General features: G+C 34.5%; 2 protein-coding genes across 9 annotated transcripts in view; one reads left to right on the top strand and one right to left on the bottom strand.

Moving 5' to 3' along the window:
* The window catches only part of LOC144968481 (dual E2 ubiquitin-conjugating enzyme/E3 ubiquitin-protein ligase BIRC6-like), a 71,088-nt gene extending 56,209 nt beyond the window's left edge, over nt 1-14,879 (top strand). For 5 of the 8 annotated variants that reach the window (XM_078906904.1, XM_078906931.1, XM_078906938.1 and 2 more), the window contains exons 55-67: nt 147-275; nt 544-614; nt 2,739-2,903; nt 3,564-3,795; nt 5,084-5,298; nt 7,495-7,689; nt 8,291-8,679; nt 9,151-9,281; nt 10,113-10,432; nt 10,766-10,927; nt 11,846-11,923; nt 12,889-13,212; nt 13,678-14,879. In XM_078906904.1, the coding sequence (XP_078763030.1) occupies nt 147-275; nt 544-614; nt 2,739-2,903; nt 3,564-3,795; nt 5,084-5,298; nt 7,495-7,689; nt 8,291-8,679; nt 9,151-9,281; nt 10,113-10,432; nt 10,766-10,927; nt 11,846-11,923; nt 12,889-13,212; nt 13,678-14,100 (2,834 nt within the window). In that variant the 3' untranslated portion in view covers nt 14,101-14,879. The remainder of the gene's footprint in view (nt 1-146; nt 276-543; nt 615-2,738; nt 2,904-3,563; nt 3,796-5,083; nt 5,299-7,494; nt 7,690-8,290; nt 8,680-9,150; nt 9,282-10,112; nt 10,433-10,765; nt 10,928-11,845; nt 11,924-12,888; nt 13,213-13,677) is intronic. The other 3 variants (XM_078906922.1, XM_078906958.1, XM_078906966.1) reach the window with 1 other exon arrangement.
* The window catches only part of LOC144968549 (putative small nuclear ribonucleoprotein Sm D2), a 399,977-nt gene that overhangs the window by 210,207 nt on the left and 170,974 nt on the right, over nt 1-18,796 (bottom strand). The window lies entirely within an intron of this gene.

Below are 18,796 nucleotides of genomic sequence, written 5' to 3' on the forward strand. Positions count from 1 at the left end.
AAGAATACACTTTCGCTGACATGAAACGACTTGAACATACTATGGTCATTCAAATTCCAAGCATTGCCAGTCATTCCTCTCATACATCATAATTGTCTTTGTTTAGATCTCATTTCACTGTATGGATACTTACTCTAATTCCACAGGAAAAGACTTGCCTCAAAACCTTACACTTGCCCAGCTGTTTCAAGTTTTGTCAGAATATGCTCTTTTGCCAACGGCAATGGCATTGCAGTTTGTTATCCGATTCAGATCCCACCCATCTTTCTTCAAAGGTAAGGAATTGTTAAAAATAAATCTTACTGTTACACATTGTCAGTGTTTTTAATATATTTTAAAAACATGTTTTCAATAGTTTTATCTTAATTTTTTTAATACTTACGTTTCCATTTAAAGACCATTAACAAAAAATAATCCCTGAACTATTTTTTTGCCATTTTGTTTCTCACAGCTGTTATGCCACCTCATAACCCATATGTAGGTAATGACTTTGGAATTTTTTTCTTTCCGTTAATGATGATATGTAAATGTTTTATTTTACAGACAATCCGGTTGAAACGATGGCTTCTGATGAAACTTTATTATCGTCTCCTCCTTTCCAGTCCGCTCTCAAGGTAACCAATTTAAGAAATTACTCTTGATCTAACTCTCCCATAGTGGGCAGGGAGGTACTTACTATGTCTTCTATCCCCCTATATCTGTTTTTCAACTAGCTTTCCGTCTTTGTCTTGGAATGAGATTACTTGGTTTTGTCCTGGCCCTGACCGGATACCCTTGGTGAGAGGGAAACAGTCAAATGTATAGTTAGTTTTGGGAGATGATATTTGTTTCATTATAAATCATCTCTCTGTTATGTAATGTATTATGTTTTGTTTACATATTATATATGATTTGTAAACATTTGAGTGTATTCCTCTTAGTGGGGACCTGTGCTTGTGACTGGATAACTGGATAAGACTTTTAGGTAATCTCAAACTAAGTACTTCGATAGTGTGCTCTTGGAATCTACATCTGCTCCCTATTTGATCCAATTCTTCTTTGTCTTACTTTTTCTTGGGTGCTTTAATTGTAATTCTAGAACTTTTTACTATCCCATTTTCTTCCTTTTTACTCGCGCTGATATGACCTTAATGTGTTGCAAGCGCCGTAAAACCCTTAAAAACAAAACAAAACTTGACCTAACTAGTTAAATTTATGAAGCCAGATTTGGTCTTACTCATTACTATAACTGGATTATTATGCTTCCATAATGGACTAGGATTACTGCTTGGTGCCCTTTGATAGGACGCTAGTCAAATTTTAAAGCACCTTTTTGCCAGGCTTAAAAGATGATCTAACAGACCCTGAAGCCAATTTACTGCTCTTGGACAAAGGGAGGGGGCCGTTGATGGTGGAGAAGGGGAGGGGGGGGGGGGGGTGGAAAAATTCCCATTCTATCTGGATTGAAAATTGAATATTGGTCTGTTCATTTGTGATTAAAACACGATAAACTGAGCAGACGCAGTTCGAAAGTAACATCGGGACCCCCCAAGGAGATAGTCTGAGCCCGATTCTGTTCACAATATACTTAGAACACGCTCTGAAAGAAGTTCGAAAAGTCATTCCAAAACCAACGACTCATATTGAGAATGCAATCTCTAGAGAAATCGCCTATGCAGATGATGTCGACTTTATTGGATCAACACCAGCAAATATAGACATCATACAAAATACCCTCATGAAATATAACCTCCAAGTCAATGCCAATAAAACCGAATTTACAACAATATCGAGGAACAAAGAGGAATGGAAAAGAACAAAGAAAGTCGGCTCACTAATTGGAGACACCGAGGATGTACAAAGAAGAAAACAGCTATCAAACGCCGCACTCAGTAAACTCACCAATGTATGGATTAGAGGTGACAAAATAAAGAGAAAAACCGAACTGAAACTGTACCGTGCTCTTGTAAAACCGGTACTTCTGTATAACTGCGGCACTTGGGCGTTGACAAAATCCGAAGAAGAACATCTGGATGCCTTCCATCGCACACAGCTAAGAAGGGTACAGGACATCAAATACCCAAAAAAGATCTCAAATGAATCACTCTATAAGATCACAAAAGAAAGACCAATCTCCCTTGACATTTTACAACAACTTTTCGGTCACATACTACGGAGGGAAAAAACCATACCAGCTAACCAAGCCATGTCGGGATACTTCCAAAAACACGGGAACCTTTTCAGAGGAAGACCGATCACAACACTCCCTGTGATCCTAAACAAAAACCTCACAACACTTGGACAAAGCATTAGTCTCATAACGGCAGGGGACCTTGAAAATCTGAGAACCCTAGCAGAGGACTGGCAATATTGGAGACACCTCACACAGGAAATACTGGAAACAGCCAAGGCGACCCGATCTTTCGGTCGAGATGCGAAAGGCATCTAAGTCAAGTCAAGTAAGTCAAACTGAGCTATCAGGATCTATTTTCATCTACAATGGATAACTGTAATTTGGCTCTTTAAAGAGATTTATGGTTTGATAAAAGGTTTTCTCAACCTAAAATGAATGGTGATCCCATGCCTGTATTAACTGAACGTTTTACAAGTGCTGTTATCTTCTCAAGAAGAAAGGGCATGGATGGATATCACTGACGTAAGGATCAAGTAGTTGTTGGCTACACGACATACCTGTGATTTGATTTTCGTAATTTTCATATTATCTAACTTTATCACAAGTTTTATTTCTATTTGTGCAGGTCTTTGCTGGAGTTGGTGGTTTAGCTCTGTTGGCAGAGCATCTACCCCTGCTGTTCCCTGAAATATCTCGCCAGAGTAACAACATAGAGTTGGTAACAGATAACAATGTGGCTGACATTGGGCATGACTGGGTCACTGTAGAGTCGTCAGATGAACTTTATGATGTTAGTCCTTTTTCTTGTATTTAAAAAAAAATTCAATTTGTTATTGACTTTATTTAAAAAATCATTTGTACTTTAATTTTGTTTCTCTTCATTTCATTTTCTTCTTCCTCTTTTATTTTATATTTTCGTTTTTTTCTTTCTTTTCTTTTTACTTTTATTTATTTATTTCATCTTATAAAAATGGATAAAATACTATAAAGTATAGTATAGTAGTTTTGTTCCTCTCTGTTGTGATAATGCACCAGTGGTCTCCAGCTCTTGGGAAGAAAAATGGGACTTAACTCACGTTTTTTCCATTGAACAAGTACCCTTTGTGTTACATTCGTATCAATAAAGTTGACATTGATGTATATTCCTAACGCCCCTCCCCTTCCAAAGAAAGTATGTCTCAATAACTATTTTTCTTTTTCATTTATAGGCATAGATTTGAGGATTTATTATTATTATTAATGTTTTTGTTTTTTTTTGTTTTTATTTTTTGGTGTTATTAAAAAAAAATGTAAGTTCAATTACATTAAGCACATTTTACCTGTACTATAAAATTGAAATGACTTGCAACGGCCTTTGCTTGTAATGGCTTTTATTCTATGACGGTTGTTATAAGCAGAGGCCTCTGCTAGTAAATGATTTGTCTACAGTATAAATTGCTTCCTCTCATAGCAATTTTTAATTATCGCACAGCCCCACTACGATTCCATCCCTGCACCTCAGACAGTCAAAAGCTGTAAACATCCACTTATGGGCCTCCCACCTTCCATTCCGCCACATTCTCTCATTGCATTTGGTTTGTTTCTACGATTGCCTGGTTATGCTGAAGTGCTCTTGAAGGAGAGGAAAACTGGCCAGTGCCTTTTGAGACTTGTACTAGGAGTCACTGACGATGGTGATGGAGGTAAATGTTTATATTGTCAAAATTTTTTAATGAATGCAAAACTATGCATGTCATAAAGAAACAAATAATGATGACTGCTCAACTGTCTTGACAGATGTGAAGAAAAACTTGATATTCAAAGTTATAACCTTCACACAAAAAGCCAAAACTATTTTGATATTTCAGAATATTCCTAAACAAAACCAAATTATGATGCTGTGTTAAATTTGTATTCACATCAGGAATGAATTCTGTGGCATAAATTCATAAATTGCTTTGAAATAGGAGTCCATCTTTAAATAACACAACTACTATTATTACTATTTGGTTTGTTCATTCATATTAAGGCAAGGCATAACTTAGATTCTGTATTTAAAAACTTCATCCACAGCACCATTTAAAGGGCGGTTTGGGTCTTTTCTAAAAAAAAATTAATTACCTATATTGGGCGGTTTTAATCATTCTGTATCGTCAATATAGGTTAAAAAAACAACATTTATGGTGATAAATTTTAATTATCGGTGTTGATACCCATTTTGTGATCTAATTTGGGGGTCTGACGTCAAAAAATATAACAATCTTGTGGCAAACGTTCCACAAAAACTAATGAAGGAATGACCTCCATATTCTTCCCTCTTGTCAACATTGTACCATAGTGTGTCACCATAGAGAGATTTTACGGCTTTAGATTATGGAATTTTTATTAGATCATTACAAAGTTGAGAATCAAAATGTTATAACAAAATTGATGTAAAAAATTCAGATTTAGGATTATGATTTAAAATTCACAAATCTTATCCAAAAAATCTCTCTATGGTGACATAATACATATCTCTGTCATAACTGTGGAAATTTTCAGACCATTTCATTGCATAGATTCTGAGAAACGTTTGTCACAGTTTCCCATACCCTTAGAAAAATGACATATTGAGAAAATAGCAAAATGGCTTCCCGTTTTTCACACATTTCTTACTATCTGTACCATTTTCGACTGTATATTTCGTGCCTTTAAAGTCTACTTTAAGAATTTGGACTTCAATTATATTATTTCTAAGATAATAAAATATCATTTTCCACCAAAATCTCAAAATCAAATTTTTGAAGGATTTTCCTAATAAGTAGACCCAAACCGCCCCTTAAATTTTCAATCACTTATATTAACATGAGATGGGAACAAACCAGAATCAATTAGTGTAAACTTTAGGCAGTTGAATGCCTATTTTGTCAATGTTTTGTTTACATTTTTATAACTGATTTGTAAATTTGAAACATACTTTTTATCGTAAAAAATGTTTATTTTCCTTCTCAGGCCAAATTCTGACATCTCCAATTGCCTCATCACTTCCCACAATGCCTTTCACCGTGCTGCAAACATTGTTTGACTCCTCTCCCCTGACCACAGATGATGGAGTTGTTCTCAGACGCATGTCACTAGATATTGGCGTGGTGCATCTGGTGTTGGCCTGCCTTTCCACCCTCAGCCACCATAAACCCAGGGCCCCTCTCACCAGTTTCCAACATGAGGTAAATATTTACCCTCGATTGTAACTAAGTTAAACAATGGATCTTTGAATTACTTGATAACACTACTCTTAATTGTCAATGGATCTTTGAATAATGGTTTACTCAACATTTCATTGCATAAAGTTTAACCAATAAAATAATCAAATCAGCATCACATGATGTGCTTGGGTGAAATAAGGATAAAAGGTAACACTTTTCACCTATTCAGATGGATTTATTTACAGATAGTGATATTGGGTGTTTCTGATGTAGAAGAGATTCCTTTGTGAATTCGATCATCAGAAATAAAAGTTTCTCTTCATTTTGTAGGTGCCAGCAGTGCTCCTTTAGATTAAATGCAATTTATTAAGATGACATTTTCATTGTCAAAGGCTTAATATTTGGAAGGATAATGTTTAATATAAGAAAAAATGGCAGAATAGGGTAATTTAAGCAAGTGTTTCGTTTCTTTTTCTCTTTTAAATTTTATTGTATAGTGTTCTGTTGGCTCATTGATAGTGTCCTGACTCAAAAGTCGGGTCCCAGTAGCTCAGTTGGTAGAGCACTGGCCTCACACACAAAGGGACCATGATTTATTCCTGTTACAGTTGAGATTTTTCTCTGACCCTCTGTCCACCCAGTGGTGATTGGGAAGCTGGGTCTGTAAGATATGGTGGAAAGTACTTTGCCATAGACTAGCATCCTATCTAATAGATAGCTAGCAATTACTATCACCCATGTCATGCAAAAGACACCAACTGAAACTCCAGCTCCATGGGCCTTATGGCTCTGAAGTACTACTTTACTTTTTTTGGACTCAAATGCATGTCAACGTTTTCAAGTTCAATGCTTTTTTTTATTTTTCCTCTCTCTGTATGTATCAATGATTTGATGGCAGAATCTTATTCAAATCTAATAAGGGTCACTCTACTGTAGACAAGCAACTTGTTAAGATAAAAGCAAACATTTATTTAAGTCTCTTTCACTCCAAACTGCTCCAGGAGTCAAAGTGGACTAACTACTCCGAAGCCTGTTCTTATTTAGAATTTAGTCCTTTATTAAGTGTACAAAAGGATTCTTTTGTCTTAAGCCTGAGGGAAGCAAGTGGCAAAAAAAAACATTCGGTTCTTATGAGAATTTTCTAGTCTCTGACTGTGAAGGCTTTAGCTTAAAACTGGGCGTGGCAGAGATGTAGACGAAATTGGTTATTTTGTGCAGGTAGTCTTCATGCTTTTCCAATGCAAAAGATATAATCAGCAGCACACCTGGTTTTGATTTTGTTTAGTTTTTATTTGTACTCGAATTTTCACCTTACTTATTTGCCAGTCACAATAATGAATCAAGCCGGTGATCAACACTCAAAAACAAACAAAAAAGAAAGTGTTTCAGATGAACAACACAATTTTCACATTGTTTCCATCAGTCACACAACTGGTAGAATAACTCTTGTCTCCAATATACTTTTAAATATTTTTTTCTCTCTCTTCGAAACTGTTTCTGATCTCAGGCGATTTTCTCACTCACAACTCCAGATTTTAAAAAAAAAAAAATTAGTATTGGAATATCTACTCATAGAAATCTATACTTTAAACGATCTGAATATCTCTTATCTTCATTATACTTTTTAATCTTTTTTTTCTCATCGAAGTTCAAGTTTTCCGAGTTACTAATCTTGAGACAAAATATTGTTGTCTTAATCAAACAAGTAACCAAGACTCAGACCTATGGGGGCGTCATTTTAGTCTCTGATTTACTTATTAAGATCACATGAGAAGTCTTTTACTAAAGTCACTTAAGTGCCTGGCCAGTCAAAAAGGAGGGCCCTGTATGCAAAAGGGTCATTGGTGTATGGTGACTATTGTCATGCATTTTTAAAATGAGAGATAATTTTTCTTCCCATTGTAAATCACCTCTCTCTTAGATTTTTACAATTCTGTACTAATCTTGTTTATGTATGTATTAGATATTTGTGGTTAGTGATAGTACAAACGTGTTTTCATTTTCAGCAACGATCCGGGTCAGGCGATGATTTTTGTCTCAGACTATAAACAGAGGTATATTTCTTCTATTGTCTAATTCTGTTGTCCTTTTTATCTGAGTCTATCGTCTTTTTTTTCCTAATGCTTAAATGACCCATCGGTGTTGCAAGTATGTCAAAACCTCTGAAAACAAATTAATAAGGATGTTGACAACTCATTATTTGCTCCTTACCAACAGACCCAGTTGATATTGTCAGCCATGCAATCAAGTTCCACCATGACATCCCTCAACCAGCCAGAGGAAAAGGGACAACAACATTATTGGGCCAAAGGCACCGGTTTTGGAACAGGTTCAACAACGTCATCTTGGGATGCCGAGCAAGCCATGTTGAGACAGAAGGGGGAAGAGGAACACGTAGCTTGTCTCCTTCAGGTTGTCATTAAAACCTTTCACCACCATAGGAATGATTTCATTTGACCATTAATTTCATTTTCTTAGGAGATGTTAAGATTAATTTTTGTAGCATGATTGTCAGAAAAACAAATTGTTTTCTCAACTTAAACAAAAATAAAGATTTTATAAAATTCACATTTATAAACATTCTTATCATTTTTAAGTGATTCTATGTCCGAATGTGACAAGAATTAATACGATTGTTGTTATTGTTGTTGTAATAATGATGATGATGATGATGATAATAATAATAGAAATAAGAATAATGATGATAATAATAATAATAATAATAATAATAATAATAATAATAATAATGAGGACGATAGTAATGTTAATAATGATAATAATACTTATAATACTACTACTACTACTACTACTACTACTACTACTACTACTACTACTACTACTACTACTACTACTACTACTACACTACTACTACTACTACTACTACTCTACTACTACTACTCTACTACTACTACTACTACTACTACTACTACTACTACTAATACTACGACTACTACTATTACTACTACTACTACTAATAATAATAATAATTTTTTTTTTTCATATTACCTTTCAGGTGTTAGCCAGTTACATCAACCCAAATACCTCCTCTGACACAAAGACAGCATCCTCATCTGTGCCAGGGGAGTCTAGCTCTGAAACAAAAAATGTGATCCCAGAGTCCCTGGTAGAACTTCTATCTCAATCCTGCCTGGTACCAGCACTATCCTCTTATCTCCGCAATGACTCTGTCTTGGATATGGCGAGACATGTCCCTCTATACCGGGCCCTACTTCAGTTATTAAGAGGGATCACAGTGACCCCTAGTTTGTTGTCCATTCTGATGCCCATGGAAAAGGACAGTAATGGGGGAGTTACAAATGGCAATGGGGACTCACAGGCATCAATAGAAGCATTGCTGGAGAAGATGAAAGGATGTGTGGACACCTACGCCAGCCGATTGAAGTAAGTGGAGAGAAGACATAATTACGGATAGTTAGGTAATTTAATTTCTACAGTGCCAACAAAAATTACCTATGCTATCAGTAAACAAACTTGGTATAGAAAATTCCTTATAGAGGCACTGAATCTGGATCATTTAGGGTTGCTGCACAAAGCCTTATCCATTCTTTTTTCTTTCGATTACGAAGAATATTTGAGTATCCAGGTTATGTTCTGGATTTTCAACAGTTTCAAACATTTTTCCTGACAACTACATAAAATAGGACATGTCATTGTCAAAAATTGGTGTTGTTTTTTTGAGATTGAAAAAGTATTTTTATCTCTTAAATTAATATGTTCTTCCATTGTTCAATAAATCTTTTGAGTTGAAATAAAGATATAGAAGGAAGAAAATTTACAATTATTTAATTGTGTGAGATTTTCGATCATTTGTTTCCTAATCACATGGTTCATATGATTTGTTTGTATTATCAGGTCGAATAAGGGTAAATCAGACAGCAAACTGGAGGATGAGGAAAATGAAGGCCTGGCTCTACTCATACCAGACATACAGAAAACTGCTGAACATGTCAGGCTGGCCACCCAGAAACTCAAAGAAAAGGCTTGTAAGTTAACAAGTTGGGATTGTTTTTTAACAAGATAAAAGTCAATAAAAATATTTGCTCCTATCAAAAGAGATATCATATAAAAAAAGTTTAATTTGAACTTTTATTAAATATTTATTTTTCTTCATTCTCCATTTTTGTGAATTGGTCCTCCTCGTGAGGACAGGGTATCAATCTTTCAGTTTCTAATCTCCAATTTTACTTAGTATTAAATTGACGTTTTCTGGGTGGGGTTCCTGACCTCCCATAGTGGGCAGGGAGGTACATACTGTGTCTTCTATCCCCGTATATCTGTTTTCCAACTCGCATTCTGTCTTTGTCTTGGAATGAGACTACTTGGTTTTGTCCTCGCCCTGGCTGGGAGGGAAACAGTCAAATGCATAGTTATTGTTTTGGGAGATGATATTTTTTTCCTTGTAAATCATCTCTCTGTTATGAATTATATTTATATTTTGAATTTATATTGTAAGCATTTGAGTGTATTCCGCTTAGTGGGGACTGTGCTTGTGTCCGGATGAGACTTATTGGTGATCTCAAACTAAGTACATTGATGGTATGCTCTTGGAATCTACATCTGATCCCTATTTGTTCCCAGTTCCCCTTTGTCTTACTTTTTCTTGGGTGCTTTAGTTGTAATTCTAGAACTTTTTACTTTTCCATTTTCTTCCTTTTTACTGGCGCTGATATAACCTAAATGTGTTGCAAGCGCCGTAAAACCCTTAAAAACAAACAAACAAATTGACGTTTTATACCGGCCTATTTTTTTTCATTGAAATTTTGAATAATATGTTAAAAATTTGAAAATGGACTAATTTGTTTCATCTTATCCAGATGAAGAAGACAAAAAGAATGGCATACCATCTGAAGAGAGCAATATGAAGAGCTTGAAGACGATTGAAGACAAATACATTGAAATTATGAAGGAACTTCAGTTTGATACCTTTGAATTGGTGACAGAGGAAGGCAGAAATCTGAAGTTCAATGTTTCCCACCATTATGAATCCAACGTGAAAGCCATGGGAACAGTGAACAATGTGGCAAGGACACGTCGATTAGCCCAGGAGGCTGTCACTCTCTCTACCTCCTTACCCTTAGCCTTCAGTTCTAGTGTGTTTGTCAGATGTGATGAGGAGCGTCTGGATGTCATGAAGGTAGATTATTTTATTTGATTCATTTGATTGCAAATCAAATCTTAGCTCTTCATCGGTTGTATTAAATTTGTCAAACGACAAGCACTTTGGTCATTTAAAAATCTTTTCAGATTATTTTTTAAAATATTTATTTCATCATTTACGTTTACATGACTTTCCATGTTTCAATCAAACCCTACGTATTGAAACAGGCTGAAGTTAACAATTACTTTAATCTGATGTTAAAACATTTGATATTTTTAAAATACAATTATTCATTATTAAAAAAGACATGTCACTGAGATAATTGGTAATTTGATTTTTTAAAATAATATCAATCCTTTTCCATCACAGGTTCTCATCACTGGTCCATGTGATACACCATATGCTAATGGCTGTTTTGAATTTGACGTGTTCTTCCCCCAAGACTACCCCAACTCTCCTCCCTTCATCAACATGGAGACCACTGGAAATCATTCTGTCAGATTCAATCCAAATTTGTACAATGATGGAAAGGTTAGACACAAGAAATCTTGTTGTTGTAAAGCTTTATTCAAACAACTTAGCCTAAACACCAATAACAATGGCTGCTACATTCAACATCTCTCTCCTCCCTCAAATACAAATACTCAAAATTGAGTCGACTTCGAGTAATATTCAGATTCAATATTTGTAATGTTGTAGCTGACATCTTATTTGTTTACCTCTTTTTTTCTAGCCACGGAGTATTCCAAATCCGTCCTTTCTTGCTGTGTATTCTGTCATCTTGTATGTGTTGACTTCTTCCTTGTGACTTTATCTCTCAATGTCCTTTAATGATAAAATATTCCTGGCCCTTGGCTTGTATCCTCATTTAAAGGAAAGCAGTTGTATGTATGCAAGTTAACTAGTGTAGCAATCAAATCTGCGAATTTAAGGTATGCTGACTATGATTGGAATGTATCCTTGGTAAGAAGTCTGCATTTATATCGGCTGTATAATGTCGACCTCCTTTGTGAAGATTTTGACATTTTACACTTGAGTAAGAAATCATTTTTGGGCATATAGTTACAAAATTAATAAGTAGATGAATCTATACTAATAGTGAAAAGGATATGAAAAGATCGCTTTTCTGAAAGCTATCATGACGTGAAATATCTATACCTACTCCTATTATTTTTGAGATTTGCTTTTGTTTACTTCTTTGATCTGCTCCTTGTTGTTTCACTTTTTCTTTTGTTTAATCCAAGAGTGTTGCAATGAAGGATTTTATTTTATCAGACTTGGCTCCTATTTTTCTATGAGATAAAATTTGTTAAACAAACCTTTGTCGAATTTTAGATATAGATATCATTATTCAACTGTCAGGTGTCAGCTAATACAGATTAAGATGATAGAAAATGAGTGATAAGATTCAAACTATAAATTGAAATGATCTTTTTTTTTTTTTCCAAGGTTTGTCTTAGTGTTCTCAACACTTGGCATGGACGACCAGAAGAGAAATGGAATGCCCAAACTTCTAGCTTTTTACAAGTAAGTCTTTGTCACACATTTAAACGATGTACTTTTTGTGAGTTAAGTTTCTATGTAAAATGAGATGTTCTCTTGTTAGGAAAAATTGTGGTAGTTGGAGTTAATCTACAAGAGCCATAAACAATTAAATACAGTGGAGTCTAAATAAGATAAACTCACTCCAGATAAAATCTAGGTTTAAGTAAACTTTTCGTTCTTTCCTATTTTTCCCCTATATAGCAGTAAAGTTAGGTGCCCCAAACGTAAACAATAACAAGTTGCTAGTGATTTCCGTTAGGGACCGGAATAATTTACGCACAATATAGGTCTCCCAATTTTGTAGTTTGAGTTGTAGGCAATACACTTTCAGTATTGAAAATATGTTTACATAAAATCTAACAGTTGCAAAAATAATAATATAAGGCTAAATTATTATGAAAATCAGGCTCCGAATAATTCTCGTTTTGTTCACACCAGCGCAATAATTTGCTCTGGTCTAAAAATAGATAGACTGTAACTTTTGATAAATTTTAGAAAATTTTACCTTTTGTTCCATAAAATATCCATATCTAGACATTATTTGATGCATGATCGAGTATTTATGAATATGTGTTTCTTTTGCCACCTAACAGCCAAATTTTAAAGGTTATTTTTTTCTATTATTTACATTGGAACTTGAGCTGTCAAGACAGGAACATGTGGTTTGCCACGTGCTTCTCGACCTTTGTTTACGTTTGGGGCACCTAACTTTACTGCCCTATATAAGCCAACTAATCATGGTCTAATAAACACAAATTTATTTTTGTCAGAATAAAATAAACTATTCTCTGTCATAGTGCCCATCTTTCCCCACCTCCCTGATTGAATTTAAAACTTCTTTAAACTCAATTTACTCATGAAATCAGAATTCATTCTACATTTTTGCCTTTCAATTTGTCTTAAATGAGCGTTTGCAAAAGAAAGTAATTTTTCTTTTCTTCACTCAGGTTCTAGTCTCAATCCAGTCTCTGATTTTGGTGAGTGAGCCTTACTTCAATGAACCTGGTTATGAGAGATCCAGAGGAACACCCTCTGGGGCTGCCAGCTCTCATGAATACGATGCTAACATCCAGCAAGCCACAGTGAAATGGGCCATGCTGGAACAATTAAAGAATCCTTCATCTTGCTTCAAAGAGATTCTCCACACTCATTTCTGGTTGAAACGCCATGAAGTTCTCCAGCAGTGTGAAAAGTGGATAGCAGAGATGGAAACATACAGCAATGACAAGAGGACTGGCCGCTCTATTGCACAGAGCACTTTGGCTCTCAAGGTAAGGGATATTTAATACAAATATGTAAATTTGACTTGTAATATGAGGAATAATGTTTTAATGATCAGTTTATGAAAAGAATGAATGAATTGGTGTAATGACCAATTACATTGGCAACTGTAGAAAGCATACTCAAAATACTGGAAGTTAAAATAATATACAGTAGCTGTTATCCCATGGACCAGATTTTATCCTGGTCCTCTGAAAGGTGAAACTAACAATCATTTGATGCTCTCAGGATAGGACGCCCTCTCTTTATTTTGAAGTTCATATTTAAAATATATATTATAGATGGGTTTTTTTTGTTCACTTTGAGATAAACAGTATAAGTGTATTTCATAAGCTTGTGAATTTTTCCCCATCATTCACCAGCAGATAATTCCATGCATTAAGTGTGAATTCTAAAACAAGGAATCTTCGTATAGAAACATCGACTGATATTCCTTTGCATTTTCATCCATACAGCGCCATTACAACCAACTAAGGGAAGAGCTGTCCAAGCTGAAACCCCCAAACAAACTCAATGTAGAGGAGGATGAGATGACTGATGAGATCGACCCAGAGGCCAAACATTATGAAACTGCAGCAACACCTACAGCTGAAGATTCTTCCTCTGTTGATACAGACACCCATGATCCGAATCCCAAACAGACCTTTGTCTCAGCCTTGAAATCATTTGTGTCTGTCAATATTCCAGATGATGGCAACTCTGCCTCGAATGCATCATCCTTGCCAGATAGTACCATTGTGGAGGACATTGTGTCGAGTCCAATTTCAGCCCCGGACACAGTGGCCATAAGTTTGTTTTCCTCTGTCCTGGTGCCAGAACTGGAAGACTTTGAAGATGCCAGTGACAACTTGGACAGCATTAGCAATCCAGATTGTTGACAGCCATTTTAAACAAAAGTCTTGATGGCTTTTTCTGTTGTGAATAAAATAATGTCTTTATTTTGCAATTTAATTTTTTTTTAAATTTATCGAAGAAGAAAGTGCTAATCAAATGAATCAGTCTGAATAGTCTAGACATATACGTATATTATTAATTTGTTGAAATAAGGATAGCTTTTAAACAAATTTTCAACAGCAAATTATTTTTACCGTATCTATGATATTCATGTTTTTAATTTCATTTGCACACCATCCGTTAAGTGGAACACTACAAAAGTAAGTAATCCTCAGATCAATTTTTTATGTTGATACAAGTTTAAGAAAGAATAATGTAAGTACCCCAAAAATTATTATTTATTTTCTTGTAAGTATATATTGATGGTTGATTTTTTTTAATTGTTGAAATCTTGTCATAATCCACACTCAAATGCTTATAATACAACTCTTTCTTTCCACTGCTTATGACATTTAGATGGATATGGCTATTATTTCGAGTTTGCATTTAATTATAAAAACATATTGACATGTAAATATCATTGGAAAAAAAACAAAAACCGCATTATTTATATTTTGCTAAGTGTAATTATATTAAACCTTAGTAGGGGTAGGGGTTGAGATCAGGTGAGGTGGAATAAAGAATTGCTGAGTCAGGTCAATACACTATTTGCATTATAGTCAAGGGAAAAGTAGGCATTTTTAATTTGATTCCAACAAGTTCGCAGAACATAACGAGACAAGAAAATTGCAAAAACAATCAAGTCTAGAAAAAGAAAAAGAAAGGACAAAAGAAGTTTTCCATTGGTAAACAGAATATTTCAAAGACCAAACTGGCATAATATTTTTTTTTTTTTCAAATGGTATGATAGGTAAATGCATAGTGGGACTGGTTTTGATGTTTTTGTCCACGAAGCTTTTGTTCTTTTACCCCATCATTCATATAGCTGGCCAAACATTTCATTCATGATTTAATTAGCTTCAGTGTATTCGGATATTCTATCCTGGATGGCTTCGATCAGCAATGACGACACTTCATGGATAGAAGAAATAAACTGTTGGTTTTGCTTTTAGTTTACTGTGATAGGCAGATATCATTCACAGTGTTTGTATGTTAATATTTTTATTAAACAGATGCTTGTTGTCTGTTTTCAAACAAACAGAAAACCCATATGCAGAGTGATAGCTTGAATGTGTAGAATGACTGATGAATAGAATGAGGGTATTTTTAATCTGTCAACGTAAAGGGTGGTAAATAGCTCATTTTCACTCATGAATACATTGTAAAATGATTTTAATCAGAATGTTTTGTGACAATAAATGTAAATATTTTTGTGTTTAAAAGAAATAAATCTGGTAATTGTTATTTATAAATGATCACAAACGTTTGCATTTTATTCCTTATGATATTATAATGGTAAAAACTATGTTCCAGAAAGTTTTGTGATTATGTTATATTTAAACATTTTACTGTAAAATAGTTATTATGAACATTACTATGAAATGAATCTTTTCTAGTGTGGACTTTGTATAAATGTTTTACATATTCAAACAAATTTTAATACAAATAGTCATGACAGATATTCCTGGCTGGAGATTGATGTTGCTGGGATGGACTATTAAGATATGCAATCATCTTTCATGGTTTTATTTTATCACTTTTTACATAAATTGCCTGCGATGAATAATTGAATGGCCGGTTGCTGTTCTGCGTGTGTTTTTTAAATTATTTTATTTTTAAATAAATGAACAAATTACTTATCTGAAATACGTTTTGTGTTTATGTGCTTTGTTCATGTTTATAGGTTGAGATATTTTTATAAATAGTTTGGAAAGTCAGATGGCCCCGTGTATCTGTTTATAGTTTTATAATCAGTCGTGTCTATTTCACCGGTAGAAGACATTGAGAATGAAGAGAAGCATTACTTCACCATATTATTTTCCTGTATAATCAGTATCTTGTTCACTGCCCATGTGGATCAATATCGTCTTAAAAGGACTGTATAGTTTTTTAACTGCTAAGATAGATGTGGTCAGTTTGGATGAGAATAATTGAGATCTAATATTTCAAAAATGTTTCACATTATTATTAGGTGCTTGTAGAATTTAAAAGATTTATGCGTTTGTTTAAATTATGAATAAATTATGGGGGTGAAAGTGTAGTGATGGTGGGAAGGAGATCGTTCTTTGACCGAGGATGGGACTTTAATGTTAAAAGAATGCAATAGAAGCAGTTTACCTTCCTTTAAAAATGTCTGCCAAACTTAAAAGTGGCTTTTGATAGTTTTTCAGACTAACACAAAATGATCTGCAGCAACATTCTTGCTAACTAGATTGTCCGTTATCGCGCACATCCCCCCCTCCCACCCACCTTTTTTGTGTGATGTCTTGACAAATTTATTTAAGCAAAATCGCTAAAGTCACAATTTAGGTATGGTTTATTTTCTCTGAGTTTTACATTTTCCCCGCCCCATATAATGTATTAATGTCAAGTTTTAAGTGCAGCTTTGACAAAGGATCAAATTGACAATTGACCAATGTATATATTCACAGTGTACTTTTTTTGTTTGTTTTTTTTTTCCAAACTATTAAACAAGGATAGTTCCTTATTCGTGTTTTGTGTGTGATGTACCAAGACGCTTTGTTATAGGGTAATAACACAGAACAGTTAATTAAAGGGTTTTTTTGTTTGTTTTGTTGTGTTTTTAAAAATATATTATGTAAGGCACGTTTAGAAACGTTGGTGGGCATTGATGATGAATGTCATCTTATTCATGTCGAACAGATTCTTTTACAATGTGCTGCTTCCCCATCAAAGTGGTAAGTCATACTATTCAATTCTTGAGTTTTTGGGGGATTTTTTTCTTTTCTTTTGTTTCTATTTTTATTTCTGAAAATGTACATATTATACTATTTAATTTATAGAAATGTAAAATTATAATCACCATTACTTGTGATGGACTCATTTAAAAAATCTATTTTAGATATTAAGAATTGGGTGTTTTGAAAATGAATTATGGTTTTAATGAAAAAGAATCACCTTAATGAATCAAGTTTGGAAGAGCTTAGATGAGATGCAGACGAAAGATTTTGATTATATTATATGAAAGTCTAGTTCGATATACCTAGCATTATGTGACATTCAGCAAGCCACTTCTTAACTCAATTTGCGGCGCTGCACTGTGTCTGACAGTTGGGTTAATCCAGTCTTCCCTTGGAATAGATCCTTAGACAAATTTCCGCTTGAGGATGAAAAAGGGAACTTTATTGTTTGTTTCATTGATATCTGGAGGGAGATAACTTTGTATGACATATTACAAGTTTGTGTTTGGGTGGGAGTTGGGGGGGAGAGTTGCTATGTGATAGCATTCATTTACCATCGTCGCCAATCATGGCGCGTGGCATTGAATTTGGAATGCAAGGCTAAGTGCTAAGAATAAGCAGAGAGGTGTTGGTTATGCGAAACGGTGATGGGATGTGTAAGTGGCTGTGTGTCTGCATGTGTATCATATTGTATACACACGCATGCGGTGCAGATAGATACACATGATAAACACATACACAACTGTCAATTCCACAGTAAATCATCTGGCGCAAATTTTATAAACCATTAATTCATTTTTTTTTTTACGTTGGCTGAGTGAAATTAGTTCAGGGAAACCGTGTTTGAGGCAAAAGTTAGTTCGAGGAAGGAATGGAATTATAATACAGAATAATAAGGAAAAGGACATTCGAATGTGTACAAGGAAACCGTGCTGGAGTTATATATAAATATATAAATTTTCATTTGGGAAGGGGGGGGGGGGGGGGGGGGGGGCTTTTCGGGTCTTTACATTTTATTTGTGTGTGTGTGTGTGTGTGTTTGTTTACAGTCAATTTATTTCGGACCACATCTGTCGCCCATCCTTACTGAAAATGCAATTTATATATTTATTTCATGCAACGCTATCAAATGACCATATAATGGATATTCATGAAGTCCACACGATTCTTGAAAATGACACTAATTATTATGATGTATTTTACGTTTCCCAACTGTTATGAATGCTATCGATTTCATGATTTTTAATTGAATAAAATGTTTCGTCAATAGTTTGAATTTAAATTTGTTTTTTGTTTTTTTGGGATGCGGCAGTAAACTATGATTAAGTAAAAAAGAAGTGTTCTCTCAGGTTGGCACTAAGTCAACTATTATTAAAGGGATTAGAAGAGGAAGTTTTTGGGTTTTTTTTTTTCCCCATTTTCACACAAAGAAAGTAAAATAAAAATTTAAAAAACGGTGCTAACAGGAAAAAATGTAAGGGAAATTTTACTCGTGCAGTCTCTTAAACCGTTTAACTTCGTTAACTTCCTGACACGATGACTTACATGTTGACGTCATTTTTAGGTTAGTGCATAGTCTCAACGTTATCAATGTAGTCTCTCTAGTTATCGCCGCTCTTTTAGAAGGGTGGCGAGATTGCTGGTAGGATCTCTAAAGCAAACTTTTTCAACCTTAGGTCTTTTACTTTCCTTGGTATGAGACGATTTGGTTCTGCCTTGAACCAGATTAGTATTCATTTGCTAGGTTTTTTTTTCTGTTATTGATGCTATGCGCTTAGGTAAAATACTCACAACATCCGACATCTGGATATAACGTACAACACACAAAACTATGTGTAACCTTGAACGTTTATAGACTGATTCGTGTGATTTTGTGAGA

This window comes from Berghia stephanieae, chromosome 1, assembly GCF_034508935.2.
Source record: "Berghia stephanieae isolate SIO BIC M18660-M18661 chromosome 1, UCSD_Bste_1.3, whole genome shotgun sequence".
NCBI classification, from domain to species: Eukaryota; Metazoa; Mollusca; class Gastropoda; order Nudibranchia; family Aeolidiidae; genus Berghia; species Berghia stephanieae.